The sequence below is a fragment of the Fusarium subglutinans genome (assembly GCF_013396075.1).
Source record: "Fusarium subglutinans strain NRRL 66333 chromosome Unknown NRRL66333_c0000029, whole genome shotgun sequence".
Taxonomy (NCBI): domain Eukaryota; kingdom Fungi; phylum Ascomycota; class Sordariomycetes; order Hypocreales; family Nectriaceae; genus Fusarium; species Fusarium subglutinans.
Genome location: NW_023502092.1, coordinates 217,257 through 233,248, shown reverse-complemented (window position 1 = coordinate 233,248; position 15,992 = coordinate 217,257). Strand labels below are relative to the sequence as shown.

The following is a 15,992-nucleotide window of genomic DNA, read 5'->3' as shown; positions in this document are numbered from 1 at the left end:
AACTCTATTAATCTAAATTACATCAGTAAAGAAGTTTTGGAAGGAAATCACTCTGTAGAGATTTGAAGACAAAAGAAACTGTGCCAAGAGCGTGACAACAGTGAAGACATTAAAGGAAAATGGGGGGCCTCCAAGTCCTCTTACTGACAGCCAGGGCATGTCCAACAGGCAGGATCATCCCAGATGGAGTTCATGGAAGGGTCCTTATCAGTTTCCAGTGGTATAGGCATACCGCTCAAAGCAAGCTTATAAACCGAAAACTTGCATCGATCATCCTTATATCCTGACCCCTTACATCCGGGATAAGCTCGACAGATAGCAGCACATCGGCGAGGCGTAGCCTGGGCATACTCTGTATAAACAGTGATCAAGTTGGGATCATTTCCATCAACCCAGCCACCTCCCATATAAGCTTCGTAATTGCAGAGAGTGCCAGCAGGAGGGTTGGCGACTGGCTTGCACTCATCGCCTAGAGTGTAGGCACACATATCGGGAGGACCCTTCGGAACAGAGTCAGGAACACACGCTTCGCAGTCAGTGTAGCAGCGTGTATCCAGCCAAACCTGCTTCTTGTAGTCGTTCTCCTCGGTGACGAAGTTCTCCTTGAGTAAGGGGAGCTCTGAGAAGTAGCATCGGTTTTCGAACATTGAGTATCCAGCGGTCAAGCAGAGCGGGTGGCCTTGACAGATGGCTATGCATTCTTCGGCGCGGTCTTGGTGGGGATATGACTCGCGGGTCTCTAGCCAGAAGCTTCTGCTGGTGAGCTTGTCGCCCCATGAACAGAGAACGTCTTTGGGGTAGTTGAAACGATCAAAGTTGCACATTTCGCCGTGCGTATACTTGCATGTCTCTGTTGGGGTCGAAGAGGCGGTAGTGGTTTCTGAGGTTGAAGTGGGGTCTTCAGTGGTCGATGTTGCATCTTCGCCCAGGGATGTTGAATCTTCGGGAGCGTCGCTTGAAGTATCCACAACAGGGCCTTGAGCAGACGTGTGAGTTGTTTCGGGCCAGGCGGTGGTGCCTTCGATGAAAGTTGGCTCCACGTCTATGCTAGTCTCCGGTCGAGGCGGTCGCATGCTTGTTGACTTGGTTCCTGGCGTAGGCTCTAGGCTTCCAGAGCTTGTCTCTGGGCTAGGTAGCCAATGGGTTGTGTTCTGCGGAACTCTGGTGGATGGCTCCTCGATGATAGTTGTCTCCGATTCTACTGGAGCTTCAGTAACGCCAGCAGTCGACTCCGTGAGGGATGGTGATTCATCACAGAGCTGACAGTTGAAGCAAGCTAACTCAGACCATTCCAGAACACGATTTGGATCTCCGGTAATCCAACCTTGAAGCCTCAATGGCTCAAGGATGAAATTGCAAGGGTATCTCGGGTTGTTGTTTACAGCGAATGCGAAGCATCCCTCGATGTAAGCACAAGTTAACGCGCACTTCTGTATATCCATGCCTTGCATAGGATATTGGGAGAGTGGATATGCTACGATATCAGCATTGGGTTGTGAACGGTACTCGCAGAATGGTTCTGAGGGCTTTGGCCACTTCTGTCCGCAAAAGCCGGGAGGCTTGTAACCATCGGGGCAGACCTCTTGAGAAGGAATCTCGGGTCTGGCGTAGCCTGTCGTGGTAGCGGGAGGGGAGTCTGTTGTAGTGGTTGCTGGCTCAATAGATGTTACTTGATTGGCCGGCTCACTAGTTGGAGCGGATGGGAGTCTGCTGGTAGTCTCAGGCGTGTCGCTATCTCCAAAGTCCAGCTGGAACTGATCGATGTTATCAGGCGTCACCTGATTGGAGATGAAGACCGAGTCGACGTAGATCAGTGCCAGCCCGTTGCCTGTGCAAGACATGGAGATGCCAAAGCTGGCACTTCGAGAGTCGGCCATGACAGTAGTGAGGACTCTGTTCCATGAGACACTAATGCCACCACTGGTGAAAAGACCCATGGTGTATAACTGGGTATTGCCAAGGTAGGCATTGACGCTGCACGCCTGGTTGCCTCCAGCGGTGATGACGGCGTAATAGAACTGGACAGTATAGAGAACATTTCTACTTGGAGCAAGGTTCGTAAGAAACTGTGAGATGCTTGCAAGTCCTCCAAAAGCTCTCTTCTTTGAGTCGGAAGAAGAGCCCAAGGCAACGCAGCCGTTATCTGAGCTGCCATCTCCCTTGTAACAGTCGCCGTTTTGTTGCTTGGCCTCACCTTCAGCATCGAAGCCAAAGATACCGCTTTCTGAGTCTGGGTCTTTGATTGAGAATCGACCGTTGGAAACGGCATTTGTGATCACGATGTTGCCTTGAGATTGTGTTGCAGTCGGTTCCTCGGTCAAAGAGCCACTGGGTGTCTCCGTTTCTTGGCTGATAGCAGCTGTGGACACTCCAGGTCCTTTGGTAGAAAATGTTGAGGCGATTGAAGACTCGATAGCAGAAGTCTCAGCAGAAGCCTCCTCCGTGGAAATTGTTGTCATGGTCTCAGAAGATGCTTTTTCGGTGGAAAGCGCTTCAGTGGAATGGGTTCCAACAGAATGTGTTGAAATGGACTCGTCAGTCTTGGTGGATGTTGTTGTAGGGTCGAGGCCATCGAGTCTTCCGTCAATACATTGTTCGGCTATCCACCACTGTTAGTATGAGACTGTGACGGGGACATCAACACATACCTCTGTACACGTTCAGAGACACTGGTAAGCAGCCAGATGGCTCGGATCCGAAAGTCATGTAAACCTGCCCATCAGAAGGGGTCTGACAGAATGAAGCTCCGCCGTCAGGCAGTGAGGGGTTTTGGAAGCGCAGTAAACCTCCCTCAGTGCTGAAAGTTGTCGAGATTGCATTATCACTGGATGACGATGAGGCCTCAAGTTTCTGGTAGCCATCACCGAGGTATGACACGGGAACACCATCCTCGGCAAGTCGACCATTGCCAAGAGTGAAGACAGTAGCAAACGTGCAGATATCGGGATTGCCATCGCCAACAAAACCACCAATATCGCGCTTTGTGTTACCGCTGGAAGGGCTGACAAGAAGGATAATCCGCTCGCCGATTGGCCCAAGAGTGGTCGAAGCGGAAGCACTAGACGCAACCGAGGACGTGAGGTCTGGATCTTGGGCAGTTGAGGTCGATATCAACTGAACATCTGTGGTGTTTTCGGCAGGGCGCGGGAGATTTGTCGCAATTGATACTGGGACAAGGTATGTGGAAAGGTAGGTAATGCACCACGTCTCAGGGTCTTGCTCCGCATATTGGACGTCTCTCGCATCAACAGCAGCAGCACCACTCACAATACCGCTGAGCAGCGCAAAGGCTCCAATATTGCCCTTCATTTTGGCGCGAGAACAACAGCGGTCGAAAGAATGGCCGAAAAAAAAGAAGATTAAAAATTGCTACAACACCGACTACGTATAAGATCCAGAACAAACGGACCGAGCGCAACTAAGCAATGCGAAATGTTGGTGGCTGCAAAATGGTCTGCTTGTTGAAATGACAATATGCAAAGGGGTCGATAGTGACAGACGCCGTCATTTGAATCCAGGGTCTCGATTGCGATCTCTGGGTCCAAAGTCTGAGACTATTGACCCGAATTAGTGGGAAAACCGCTCAAAAGAATCTTAGGCGCGGTCTAGTCATCGTCTAGTCACCCCTTGCTTAGGCGACAGACTGCTCAGCCAGCCACTATCAACGCAAGGAATTGTCTAAACACAACGAAATGGTAAGATCTGATAATTGAGAGCAGAAGAGGCGTTCGGTCGTAATTTTGGCGACCAGATTTGGGGGATTGTTTGATTTGTTCCAGCTTTCGGCATCTTCACACGTGGAAGGGGATGCCACTGAGCAAGGGAGAAGAAGAGTAAGACCCACGGGGCTTATGCTTATTAGACATGCATATTTTAATGCCATTTCAGTTATTTTTTAGGCATAATAAACTAACAAAATCTGGTTGCATTGACTTTTGAGAAGCATCAGAGTCTCGGCCTTTCCGCCCATTTTATCGAGTCCATCAACAACAGCTGCCCTGCCACAAGAGACTTTCTAGAAAACATTTCCCTTGGTCTGTCTCATCTCCGAGACCTTCAGGTTCCTGATGAGAGCGACCCAGATAAATGACAATGCCATGATGGCCGTTCCAGCTGCCAACATCCGGGTTTGTGCATATCCGTATGCCTTCTGAATAGCGATGCGCTCAGGCGTGCCCCTCGCATAACTCAATTGCGTAGGAAGATCTCCGTAGATAGAATCGAGATTCTCAAGCGCACTTGCGGGCAGATACATTCTGAGTGCCTTCTCAAAGGTATTCGTCCAGATGGCGCCAGAAATAGTGTCCCCGATACTCCCGCCCGCTGTGCCAGTGACGCTCAACATAGCTAATGCCGCAGCAACGTGCTGATGATCGACAGCAGCAAGAACAGCGAGTTGCATGCAAATGGTGAAGACACTTCCGCCGACAGAAATGAAAATCTGACACATGACTAAGTATCCCACATAGCCAGTTGGGTTCCGGAAGTAGATCATCAAGCCTTGGGCGAGGATATAAAGCGGCACGCCGGCCCAAAGGAGCCACTTGAAGTATCCAGTCTTTCGAATACTCCAGCCCACGATGAACAACAGGACGCCAGACACAACGTTAAACGTGTTGTTGACGTAACCAGCTTCTGCGACTGTCAGATAGTTGACAACTTGGAGGAAAGACGTGAAATAGTTGTTCCAGCAATAATATGAGATCTGATACGTAAGATCGAGGAGACAAGCGCCAACGAGGGTTCGATCAGTCAAGAAGTGGAACTTTAGGAAAGGAACTGGCGCGAAGTAGACTTCATTGAAGCCGAAGCCGACGAGAAGAATGAAGCCGACAATAATCATGGCGATGATGTATCCAGTTGACCAGCCATGGGGCGCCGAGGAAGCAATGGTGAACGGAAGGAGGAAGATGATCAACCCAGCGGCGAAGAGGAATACGCCGAGAACTACAGAGTAACAATGGTTAGCTTTGAAGAAACCTATAGCTTAATTTTGAACTTGCCGTCAAATTCAAGCGTATAGTGCCAGATGCTCTCTTTCAATGTTCGACCACTAGATCTCTTTGGCAGAATATCTTTCTTGGCCTTTCGCAAGTTGATCTTGAGAAGAAGATACAGCGGCGCACAGACAACAGGCGTGATGAAGGCAAAGGTGCCGAAACCCCAGGCCCAACCAATGTCAACCAGCATTCTGTCCGAAGCATAAGATCCAGCGAAGGCTGAGATCATGTAGGGCGACGATGTGAAGGCATATGCCAAGGCTCGGTTCTTTAGATTGGTAGCATCGGCGGTCATGACATCGATACTGTAGATCAGGCCCGTAAAACCGACCGAGTAGAAGACCTGCAATTACGTTAGCTTCAGCAGGCAGCATGTGATTTTCGTTACGTACATTTGCGGCACAGTAGGTCGACAGGTCTTTGGACGTGGCCATCAGAATCAGGCCCAGTTCACAGAATCCCACCATCAGAAGATAACCCTCAGCTCGGCCCCAAAGATCAAGGAGTTTGGCAAGCGGAATGAAGACAGCGGCAGTCATTGAACTGGAGATAACACCGATGGTGTTGAGAAGCGAGTGCGCGCTCCAGTCGCTGGTGACATAGGGAAGTAAATTACCTACTGTCGAGCTCTGGAAAGCATTGAGAAGGTAGACGAGCCAGATGAAGATGAAGAGGCAGATCAGAGATGTCTTGGACCAAACGAGGGTGATGGCCTCCATGTCTTTGACACCCTCGGTGACATCCTCCGCGGGGAGGGCATCATCGGAGACAGCTGGGTGTCCATCTTCAGGATGGGTGTTCTTTTCGTGGTCTGTAGTTGTCGTGATGTCCTGAAGATCGACATTAGAGGTCTTGTTCGACCTGTTCCAGAGGCCCATTTTGGCGGTTCAAGCGAGAAAGAGAGAATTAAGCTTGAGAAGTTTTAGATTTCTCGACGGGATAAAGGGTTACATTAAAAAGAAACGACATGCTGTAGGTACACATGCCCCCGGCATAAATCTTCCGACCCCGGTGGATCAAACAACGAAAAGAACGCATCAGATAAGATCATCTTGCCCCGTTAGTTCCGACTCTGTTGGTTGCGTCCCTGTAGAACACGGCAGGATCGGCAAGCTGAGCTGGATGCTTGGCAAATAGCGATGAGGCTCGTAAAGCAAAGAGGGTCTTTTCCACGGTAAACACGGCACGGTTAGCTCCACCGCGTACGTCAGTCAGATTATCTAGGGCCAAAGGCAAAGCAGAAAGATGTGAGGCAGAGTTTTGAAAGGTAAAAACTTGTTTAATCAATCTAATCTAATCTGATTTTATTGATTGAAAGAGGGCGGTATCGGGCCGGATTGGAGGGCGTTGTGGAATTGTTACGGAATAAATATCTTAGCGTGGAGGGTTCACGTATCACAGCGCCACAGCGAATACCAAACGTGTCATTTATCCTCTTCTACGGAGTAGTACCAACATTGGTTAGAACTGAGCAATCCCGTAAAGTGGGCTCGTTGTTCAAGCGAATGATTGTGATGTGATGGTTAACCCGGAAATATCGCGGCCCAACCAACTCACAATGTCCCCTCGGCAATTTGATCAATCGTAAAGTTAAAGCCCCCATCCGCATCCGGGTTTATATCGTGCAGGCAATATCTTGGTGTTTTGACACTGTTTCGTTAGTCACGGCTCTAGATTTGCATACAATTGGGACTTACCTCCAGAACCAACTGCTCAAACACATATTCTTGCAGTTTTTCGCCAGCAACGCGATGTCGCCCTCAAAGGTCTGGCCGGCAAATCGACGCACAGCGTCATCAGAGGCTTTGTTCACTCTGTCAATCTCAATTTGAAGCCTACCAAGCGATGCATCAAGTCCCCGCTGCATATCGCCGTGTGCCAACAATACCACGATGTTCTCGACGAACCCTTCTCGTATCTCTTTGCGCACACTCACAATGTCATTCGTGATCCACATAACAGCGACGGAGGCTTCGTATAGATCATGAATCTCCTTAGATTCCATGACGTACTCAGGCAAGTCGAGTCCATTGGCAAATTCGATGTTGGCCGCCACTTGTTTCATACAGGAAGATGCATCCCGGTAGCCAAGATACTCGTCAAGAGAAGGAAGATGGGCATTTCTGCGGTTAAAAGCTTCCTTTTGGTATGCTTTCAGGGTAGCAATGGCCTCCTTCGCGATTCGCTCTCGGTAACTTGGATTGTCACTGTAAAGTCGACGAACAGTCGAGGCGTACTCCTCAAATGACAGTACAGCATCGTGGTCTAGATAACGAGTCGACGGCTCAACCTCCTGGCTTGATACACCAAGGCTTCTCTCAACATAGTCTTCGCAGTCGTTCAACAGGGCCTGCAGCTTTTCGTAATCGAATTGCTCGACGATGGAATATTGATCGAGAAGGTCGTCGATGATGAACATCCAGACTTGGAAGGATGTCAAGACCTCTAGCTTTTCGCGGGAGGCGTACGGGTACCAACCAGCTAGCTGTTCCGACAGGTTTGCCTTGGTCAGACGCGAGCGCACCGTTTCGTTGACAGCATGTCTGACACATATGTCAGTATTTCTATCGCTTTTTCTCGGGGGGCAGTTTCCAACGTTTCGATCAACTGGAGTATCTTGACGTCTATGGCCTCGACGTGCGGGTTCGTGTCTTTCGGCCATCCGGCATGCATCAGAGCCAAGTCCGGGACTTTAAGGCTTTGACCTCTCAGAACGGACAATAAGTTCTCTCTCGTGCTGGCTTTGCCAGTTTGTGTTGACGATAATGAAGCCATAAGGTCAGATGCGCGTTTGGGTTTGACTTGAAGCTGGCAGCAGGCTGGACCAAACCTTCAGGCTGCAGAGAGCAACGCGGTATTTAAATATCTGAGAGCATTACCTTGCATAGGCTAGCAATCAAAGATACTGAGACTACTGTACAACTTTGCTTAGAAATCTGGACTACTGGTAATGGTGCTTGTCAAGTCAATTGGTGCGTTCGTGGAAAGTTGGAGGTATTGTACTACACTGATTAGCAATTATTTAGTGCGACGTTCAACAATTACAAGAGCAATTAGCAATCCTTACGTACATGAGCGGTCAGGCCTAGCTCAATTAGCTTGGCATACATGATACTACCCAAGTGGTCCAGCACAGCCATGGGAGGATCCTTGGTACGAAGCTTAATTTTCAGCTCCCAGGGTTTAGGGTAGTCGACGATAAGAGATAGCTAACTTAGTAGACAGATAAGATAAGATAAGAAGCAATTGTATGTTGGTTGTGTGTTGGTTGTCTGATCATCAAGGCAGTAATCTCGATTTGCAAAGTGTTATGCAGTTGGTGTCCACTTCTCTCGATCCTACGGCCATTTGTCTCGCCGAAAGAATGAGGGATTTCCCATCTTGATTTGTCCAATTTGTACCATAGCCTCGCCCTGTACTTCCCATTTTGTGCGTCGAAACAGAAAATCTTCCATCGTCTAGGCTGCTTGTTAACAATCCCACATGCCCCAAGCCGCCGTCCCTATCTTGTACAGGTGACTATTAAAACTCGCCATTCCCGTACGGAGCTGCGGCAGCACATATGCTTATATTCTCTGTGTGTATTTACCTGGCAAATCCTTGTCGATCCTCTTAGAGTAGGCGGTTATGCAGCTAGAATCTACAGGATCCCTGGAGAGGATGTTGGCCCGGAACTTCGGCAACTCGGGTCAGACGGCCTGTGGCATAGTCATAAGATATCTTGCTTGAAAGGTGTGTTTACTGGCGAATAACTCGTATAATTGGGGTACTCCAGATCTATATAAGGGCATCATCTCCTGCCTCCTTGATCTCTTTCGTCTTCATCTTATCCATCATCTATCACTCATACTCCAAAGTTCAAAAGCCACAAATTACTATTTCTCTAATATGTGGTCCCTCGCGGTATGTAGGCCGATAAAACTCCTGACAAATGCCACTGATACTTCCTCAGAACACCGTCATCAGCGTCCTCGCTTTATCGAGCATCGCCCTGTCTGCTCCCGCTGCCGACATTGAGGCCGTATCTACCCTTGAGACTCGCAAGTCCAAGTCATGCACAAAGGGAAACTACTATGACTGTGTTCTCTCTTGGGGCTTGACGTGTCATGTTGGTTGCTTGAGAGAAGGACCAACTATCGCCAAGCAAGACTGTGAGAATGACTGTCAATTTGAAGCCTCCAAGAATTGCGAAAAGTGGTGCCACTAGAAGGGATGAGACACCATTATCAAGCCGAAAGAACGGGGGAGACTGCAGGCATTACTTCTGAACTAGATGGGTTATTTACAGAAGAGACTTGTGGCTGGGAGCTTATATTACCACAGACTACTTAGCAGGTATTACGGTCGCATGCAAGGCGAAGTAGGGGCAATGGCGGTTAAAACGGAGTAGGGATAGAACCTGAACCTGATAAATATTTATGCATTATTACCCGAGTATATGAGAATACCCAGATCTAGTTGTCTACAGCAATCCAAGCAAAACATACCCTAACATTTTAAACCTTCAAGACTTTTCCTTCAGTACAAACATACCCCCATGCCAACCATAAGCCCTCGTCAATCGCCGTCCATGTCGTCTAGCCGTCTCAAAAGGAATCTTACCCATGGGGTGCGGTTCATGGAAATGGATACCGCGTTCAACGTCCAGCTGAGTCGGAGTAAATTGCCAGACCGAGCCATACAGCTTCTCAATCTTGAAGCCAGTCGCCGCCATGGCATAGAGGAAGTCGTTCCACGGGATCAAGCCGGGAGTCGATGTTACTTCGGGATCGAAGAACAGAGTACGGAACACCTTGAGCGCTTTGGCATCAACAGCAAATGTGGGCTGCGTGGCTTCAGTCGCTGGTTCTGCTTCAACTGCCGGCGGGGTCGCCTCTTCGGGAGTGGCAAGCGCTTTAGGATCACGTTTGGTCTTAACCTTGGTCTTTGACTTGACTTCTGGTTTGAACTTCTTAGGTTCTTGCGTAGGCTCGCCTAGAAACAGTTTCGAAAGAGGTTTGTTGAGTTCCCATAGATCTCGATTCGTAATAGACTCGGCCTTCGAGTCACTCTTGATAGGCTCAACCCACTCAGGCGTCCTTCGCAGGGTCCGCGATCCGGAAAGCAGTGCGTAAACCATAGTGTTCTCAAACCCTGTCACGTTCTTTTGAGTGATTTGGTCGATCTTGGCCCAGACTATATCCAGGTTGGCTTCAGCTCGGCGCATGGTATCTACCGTCTCTTTGGTACGGCGTTTGCTATACGGATAGGTAAATTTCCCACCCGACGGCTCTGCGAGCCTAGCTGCTTCATCAAACTCTTTCCTCAGGAAGGCATCGTGCAATTGCCCGAAATCGGTCCCTATCTTACTCCAAGACTCCCGGTGTATTTCAATGTTAGATTGGATAGACTCGTCGAATTGAGCGGCCCATGGCTGGTACAACTCCAGCTGTTTAAGACACTGTGCTACAATAGCAATATCACCAAGTATCTTGGCGACATGAGCCGATATGAGTGCATCTGCTTTGGAATCTGCCTGCATCAACCGCTCCAGTTCATCAACGACGAGCGGCAAGCGTGCTACAAAAAGCCCCATGTCATCCTTCCACAACGTTTGAATGAGGAATAAGACCTCTTTATCGACTCCAGTAATCTTGACCCCCGCACGGGGGATCACATTCATATCTGAGGTATAAGGATCTGGAGGTGGCATGCGAGCGAAGAACTTCCGCATGGGAGGTGAGGCGAATTCAGAGTGCTCCAGTTGGTCTAAAGAAACCGTGACTGCTTGGTCCAGACAGAACTTGAATAACGTCAAAGTGTGAAAATACGTCTCGGGCAAATCCTTCGCAGGATCGATATCGTTGTGAGAGGATTCCTCAGACTCGATGCAATTCAGGACTTTAGCATACAAAATTGCAAAGAAATGTAGGTTCGAATAGGCGTGCACAACCATATTGAGAAGCACTCGGGACCAGAGGGTATTGATTCGGTGGGGTTGAGTGACAGGATGCGGTTTACCATTGGTGTCTGGAAGCATCTCTTCGCGATGGTCTAGGTACTCGCGGAATTGCTCAGAAAAGTAGGCAGGGTCCTCTCGTAAGGACCAAATGTGATCTTGTGCAGCTAACATCCTAGCCTCAAGGACATCAAGCAAATTCCAAAGATCGAGGCCTGCTGGTCGCTTGTAGGGAGCCTCGGCAGTGATTACAGCCAGGGAGGCAAACCCAGAGGCGTCACTGTCCGTCTTCAATGTTGGCTCGGGTTGGATGGGGTATTCGTCGCTGATCATGATGTCTGGGGGAATCTCGTGAAGAATTTGGTGGCAGCAGTCAACAAGAAATTTCATGAGACGTTCCTGAACTTCGAGAACCAAGAGGGCGTCTCCAGGGAGAAGCTGCCTTCGTGTTCTCACCCATTCTTCGGCATCTGGGTGAGACTCCCAGTGAATGAGCTTTCCGTATTCCTCAGCGTTTGTAGCACCATGCATGATCATGGTATGGTAATGAAGAAATTCAGGATGGAGACCTCTCGTCGCTTTGCCAAACCACAGCCCCTCGTAATCAACTGCAGCAAAGGCAGGAGGAGCAAGTCTTCCCCTGGCATTCAGCAGCAAGAGAATGAGTTTGGGCCCCGACAGGTCTTCCTGGTTGACAGTAGGCCACATGAAATGGTCTTTCAGCTTGGATCCATGTGCGTGTCGATCTACTGCATGCTCTTGCCGGAAAGCCGCGAAATCAGGACGATGGCTAACAGGCATATCAGGCCAATATTTGAGGAGAATTTGAAGCCTCTGTTGACGGGGTTTTTCATCCATCTTCTTTGGATAGTGGCCCCATGTCTCTCGAGTATCTTGTTTAGCTGATGATAGCTTGCAAAGATGTTTTTTGAGTAGTTCTGGGCTCGCTCACGGACATCTTCTCTTGAAGGGCAACCCTCTGACCTTCCCTCACTATAGGCCATCAGCTCGCGCTGTGCTTCATGATTGATACCGGCAAAATCGGGATCTTCAAGGACAATAGAAGAGGCCTTCGTAATGATCATAATAGTAGTTTGATCTGGTTTTCGTCTTCCCCATCGTATATGATGCGTTCAGGTAGATAAGGAAATGGGAGTATGAGTTAGCGGGTGATTAATTGGCAAAGAGAATAAAAAGATTGTGACGTGGTAGATTTCGTTGGGCATATGTCAGTAGATTCGTTGAGGTTGGAGAAAAGCATCAAAGCTTGGAGGAGGAGCTTAAGCGGTTTACCGATTTAGGCTAGTTTTCAGGCCTGAGGCAGTAAGGCACTACTTGTTTGTCAGTAAGTGGAGTCGTATCGGCAGCTGAAAGTGGGGACGGAAGTTTGGTTGCCGGACTCCGATAACGCTCAGCTCATCTCATGTTGAGGATGGTTAGTCTACGGTCCGACGGATGACCAGACTATCACTCCAAACCCTCAAACCGAGACCAAAAAGTACACCAAGGTCTTTGCATCTCATCAAATATACAAGGGGATCATTTCTCAGCCATAGAAGCAGCATTCGCAGACTGAGGCATCATGTCCAAGCCCAGACCCTCAGCGGCATATTCCCAGTCGGAAGTCCTGTACACAACACAGCCATTTCTATTGTTACTTGACCTTAGAGTCCTTCCTGAACAAGATGTTGACTTTCTCGAACTTAACCGGTGCTTCCACCTACCTGTACAAACCATTCAAGAAGAGTTCATCAACCAGTACTTCTTGTACCTACATCCCTACTACCCTTTAGTAGACGAGAAAGAATTCTGGGATATGTACATGGGGGAAGCAGGCGGCGACCGGAAAGTGAAGCCAATGTCTTTGCTCGTTTTCCAAGCGATGCTTTTCGCAGCATCAGCGGTAAGGGCCCTCCAACTTCCCTGAGACAGGGCTGACAAGACACAGTTCGTATCGCCCGTAGTACTCAAAAATGCTGGATACACAAGCGTGAAAGTGGCACGGAATATCTTCTATAGAAGAGCCAAGGTACTTAAGCGCACTGAAGTCACGTATCACCACTGACCTTCTCAAGCTATTATTTGACCTTGGAGTGGAAAGTGATGCATTCACCAAATCCCAGGCAGCCTTACTCTTGACCTTCCAATTCTCAGCTCTTGAACCACACGCAGGAAGCACTTGGCTCGCTATCGCTATTCAAAACGCCATAGTTGCCCAAGCCCACACTTTCCAAGCTCCCGGTTCGAGTATATCGCGCAAGAGGAGCAATAAGAGGCTTTGGTGGTCTCTATTCTGGAGAGACAGAGTCTTAACTCTCGGTCTTCGAAAACCTCTACAGATAACACCTTCGAGCTTCAATGTTACCTTAGATCTGATCACTCCTGACGATCTTGCCGACGAAGCAGAGAGCTCTGCTGTGTATGACCCTAGAACGAAGCGCCAGCTAGCAGATATCATAAACTTCCAATGCCGTCTGGCAGTTATTCTAACAGACACTCTTTCGATTTGCTATGGCCCGAACGCTTTCGATATCACATACTCACTCGACAATTTTGAGAAAACACTGTCTCAGATCAGGACCGCGAAAAGTAACCTCGCCCGTTGGAAGAAAGAAGCGGACAAAGCTCTCCATCCATTTCTCAATGGCACGGGGGCGCACCGATCCACAACGCTTATATCAAGCGTCGTATTCATCTATGCTTAGTGAGTGGCATAGCTTAGGCGTCTCGGCCTCTCGACTGACGATGAATGTAGCGCTGCCCAAATTGCTCTTGGTAATCATGAGGCTATGATGATCGAGCAGCGACAAAAAGGAGTCAACATCATTGACGACACTGTACTCCGGAATATTGGCAAGGATATAAGCTATGCAACGACAGAAACAACCAAATTAGTGGGGTTTATCGTTCAGGAAGGGTTAACTCAACACCTTCCTATATCTGCGTAAGTTACTAGCTGTTAATCGACTTGCTCTAGCTAACCTTGTTTAGCATTGCCTACATTGCATATCCGCTTATGCTGAGCTCCATCGATGAGAGGATAGCGCCCAAGGACCTCGAAAGCGACGAAGACCAACTGTTAACGAGATATCACGCACAAGCAATGCACCTGTGCAGTAAGCGTTTTGAAGGTGCCGAAGATATCAGTAGAATGATCACCCAAATCGTTCAATCAACGCCCATTCAGCTACCCCTACGCCCGCACTCGAAACCTCCAGGGCGTCGGCAGTCATCAGGAGCAGATGGCGCATTGTCACCGCCATCGAAGAGTCTTACAAAGTACTGGGACGAGCTGTTCATCACACGCCAATACATGCGCCTTCGACTGTCTCTCGACTACGCTCTGATCACCGGCAAGCCACCAACAGAACTAGACTTATCGACATGTATTATCCACGACGCGGGGATGAAGAGGTTGGCCTACGGACCGATACACACCTTGTCTGCGACAACTCTGTATACGCCTCGGAAGCGTCGCGCATCTGAAAGTGTTGCTGGTCTGCCGAGGGTCATTGAGCTCGACGAAAAACTGTCAGACGATGAAGGGCAAGCGGAGCATGTTGAGATATTGGATGACTTAACTGCACCTAGTACTCAGCTCGTACAGAGGGAGGCGAGCAGCATATCATCTAGGCCACATTTTGACTATGATGCAATTTGGGCGGCGAATTTGTTTGAGGAGATTACAGACGTACTCTGGGCTTGAACTAGTGATGAAGGGAGAATATTTGTGTTCTGGTTGATTTGTGTATACTTATTCGTGGAGTTTCGTCACTTTTTTCTAGTAATGTTCAGTTGCCCTTTTCTTTCATGGGGCCGCTGCAGCAGGGCATGATCTGCGGATAGGGTCCCCGCTGGAAATATCTCTTCCACTACTGAGAAACAAGCTAATGGCGATCTTTCCAAATACGTCTGCGGCATATCTCACTCCGATGCATCGACAAGGAATGGCGACATCGACGGATACGCTTCCGATGCGACTTCGTGGTATCATTGCACCGAAAGGCGCGGACCCGCGAGGATGCACGACACCATGACCCTGGTCTAACTGCACGATATAAACTGCCAGGACCGGGTCGAATGATGAAAATAAATACTGAGATGATCTCGGCCCATCCACGAGTATAGTACTTCTGCTTGAGGCGAGAGTTCATGAAATCTTTACCTCCGGCTGCCATTACTATTAAGTCACTTACAACTTAACAAGAAACTGTCAAAATGAGATTCTCTTTTGCGGGCCTGGTACTCACCGTTCTTGGCACTGTCCAGTCAAGCCCTGTTGCGCGAGCGGCTAAACCACCACAATTCTTTCTCATTGGTGACTCGACCGTCGCTGTGGACGGTGGCTGGGGCAATGGCTTCTTATCATATCTGAACGCCCCAGCTAAAGGCGACAACCGAGGTGTCAGTGGCTCAACCACTGTATCTTGGAAGTCCAATGGTCGTTGGGACACTCTCATCAAAGACGTCAGTGCGGCTAAGGCCGAATTTGAGCCTGTAGTGACCATTCAGTTTGGCCACAATGATCAGAAGGTCATGCAACTGGATGAGTTCCATGCCAACCTGGTCGACATTGGCAATCAGATCAAAGCGGCTGGCGGAACACTGGTAAGTACCCTATCCGATCTGCAAGTATTTCATCCTTTTTAACAAGAACACCAGATCTTCATCACTTCACTCACGCGCCGCACTTTCCAAAACGGAGAGGTCGTCCAGAACCTCAAGGAGTGGGCTGCAGAGACTATCGCAGCCGCTGGAGATGTCGGCGCCAAATATCTCGAACTCAACAAAGCTAGCACTGACTATGTCAACGCCATCGGTAATGAGGACGCACAACGCTATAACTGGGGAGAAGGCGATAGGACGCATCTCAATCCCGCAGGAGAGATTGTATTCGGAAGAATGGTAGTAGATCTGTTACTGGAGGCGCGGGAGGACTTCTCATCTTACTTTACTCCCAATAAGGCTCTCAGCGACAAGATTGCAAAGGGAGAGTTTGCCACTGGCGACGAGTAACTATGAGAGAAACGGGAACTATCCCTGCGATAGAAACA

The 15,992-nt window shown here is 49.0% G+C and overlaps 8 protein-coding genes across 8 annotated transcripts; 3 read left to right on the top strand and 5 right to left on the bottom strand.

The window, feature by feature from the left end:
- Window positions 1-140: 140 nt before the first annotated feature.
- On the bottom strand, window positions 141-3,309 carry FSUBG_3416 (uncharacterized protein; the record flags this gene model as incomplete). The annotated part of the gene is made up of 2 exons (XM_036681295.1): window positions 141-2,599; window positions 2,649-3,309. The coding sequence occupies 2 exons, from the start codon at window positions 3,307-3,309 to the stop codon at window positions 141-143; spliced, it is 3,120 nt and encodes a 1,039-aa protein (XP_036541068.1).
- A 706-nt stretch (window positions 3,310-4,015) lies between these two features.
- FSUBG_3415 (major facilitator) lies at window positions 4,016-4,843 on the bottom strand (the record flags this gene model as incomplete). The annotated part of the gene is made up of 1 exon (XM_036681294.1): window positions 4,016-4,843. One exon carries the CDS (start codon window positions 4,841-4,843, stop codon window positions 4,016-4,018), a length of 828 nt encoding a protein of 275 aa, XP_036541067.1.
- A 137-nt stretch (window positions 4,844-4,980) lies between these two features.
- Window positions 4,981-5,878, bottom strand: FSUBG_3414 (major facilitator; the record flags this gene model as incomplete). The annotated part of the gene is made up of 2 exons (XM_036681293.1): window positions 4,981-5,343; window positions 5,393-5,878. The coding sequence occupies 2 exons, from the start codon at window positions 5,876-5,878 to the stop codon at window positions 4,981-4,983; spliced, it is 849 nt and encodes a 282-aa protein (XP_036541066.1).
- A 675-nt stretch (window positions 5,879-6,553) lies between these two features.
- Window positions 6,554-7,775, bottom strand: FSUBG_3413 (epi-isozizaene synthase; the record flags this gene model as incomplete). Its single annotated transcript, XM_036681292.1, has 3 exons — window positions 6,554-6,650; window positions 6,698-7,543; window positions 7,597-7,775. 3 exons carry the CDS (start codon window positions 7,773-7,775, stop codon window positions 6,554-6,556), a joined length of 1,122 nt encoding a protein of 373 aa, XP_036541065.1.
- Window positions 7,776-8,888: 1,113 nt separating this feature from the next.
- On the top strand, window positions 8,889-9,207 carry FSUBG_3412 (uncharacterized protein; the record flags this gene model as incomplete). Its single annotated transcript, XM_036681291.1, has 2 exons — window positions 8,889-8,903; window positions 8,953-9,207. The coding sequence occupies 2 exons, from the start codon at window positions 8,889-8,891 to the stop codon at window positions 9,205-9,207; spliced, it is 270 nt and encodes an 89-aa protein (XP_036541064.1).
- Window positions 9,208-9,504: 297 nt separating this feature from the next.
- FSUBG_3411 (uncharacterized protein) lies at window positions 9,505-12,023 on the bottom strand (the record flags this gene model as incomplete). The annotated part of the gene is made up of 2 exons (XM_036681290.1): window positions 9,505-11,840; window positions 11,891-12,023. 2 exons carry the CDS (start codon window positions 12,021-12,023, stop codon window positions 9,505-9,507), a joined length of 2,469 nt encoding a protein of 822 aa, XP_036541063.1.
- Window positions 12,024-12,520: 497 nt separating this feature from the next.
- Window positions 12,521-14,644, top strand: FSUBG_3410 (cutinase transcription factor 1 beta; the record flags this gene model as incomplete). The annotated part of the gene is made up of 4 exons (XM_036681289.1): window positions 12,521-12,841; window positions 13,014-13,642; window positions 13,694-13,882; window positions 13,930-14,644. The coding sequence occupies 4 exons, from the start codon at window positions 12,521-12,523 to the stop codon at window positions 14,642-14,644; spliced, it is 1,854 nt and encodes a 617-aa protein (XP_036541062.1).
- A 512-nt stretch (window positions 14,645-15,156) lies between these two features.
- Window positions 15,157-15,954, top strand: FSUBG_3409 (acetylesterase; the record flags this gene model as incomplete). Its single annotated transcript, XM_036681287.1, has 2 exons — window positions 15,157-15,546; window positions 15,601-15,954. The coding sequence occupies 2 exons, from the start codon at window positions 15,157-15,159 to the stop codon at window positions 15,952-15,954; spliced, it is 744 nt and encodes a 247-aa protein (XP_036541061.1).
- Window positions 15,955-15,992: the final 38 nt, after the last annotated feature.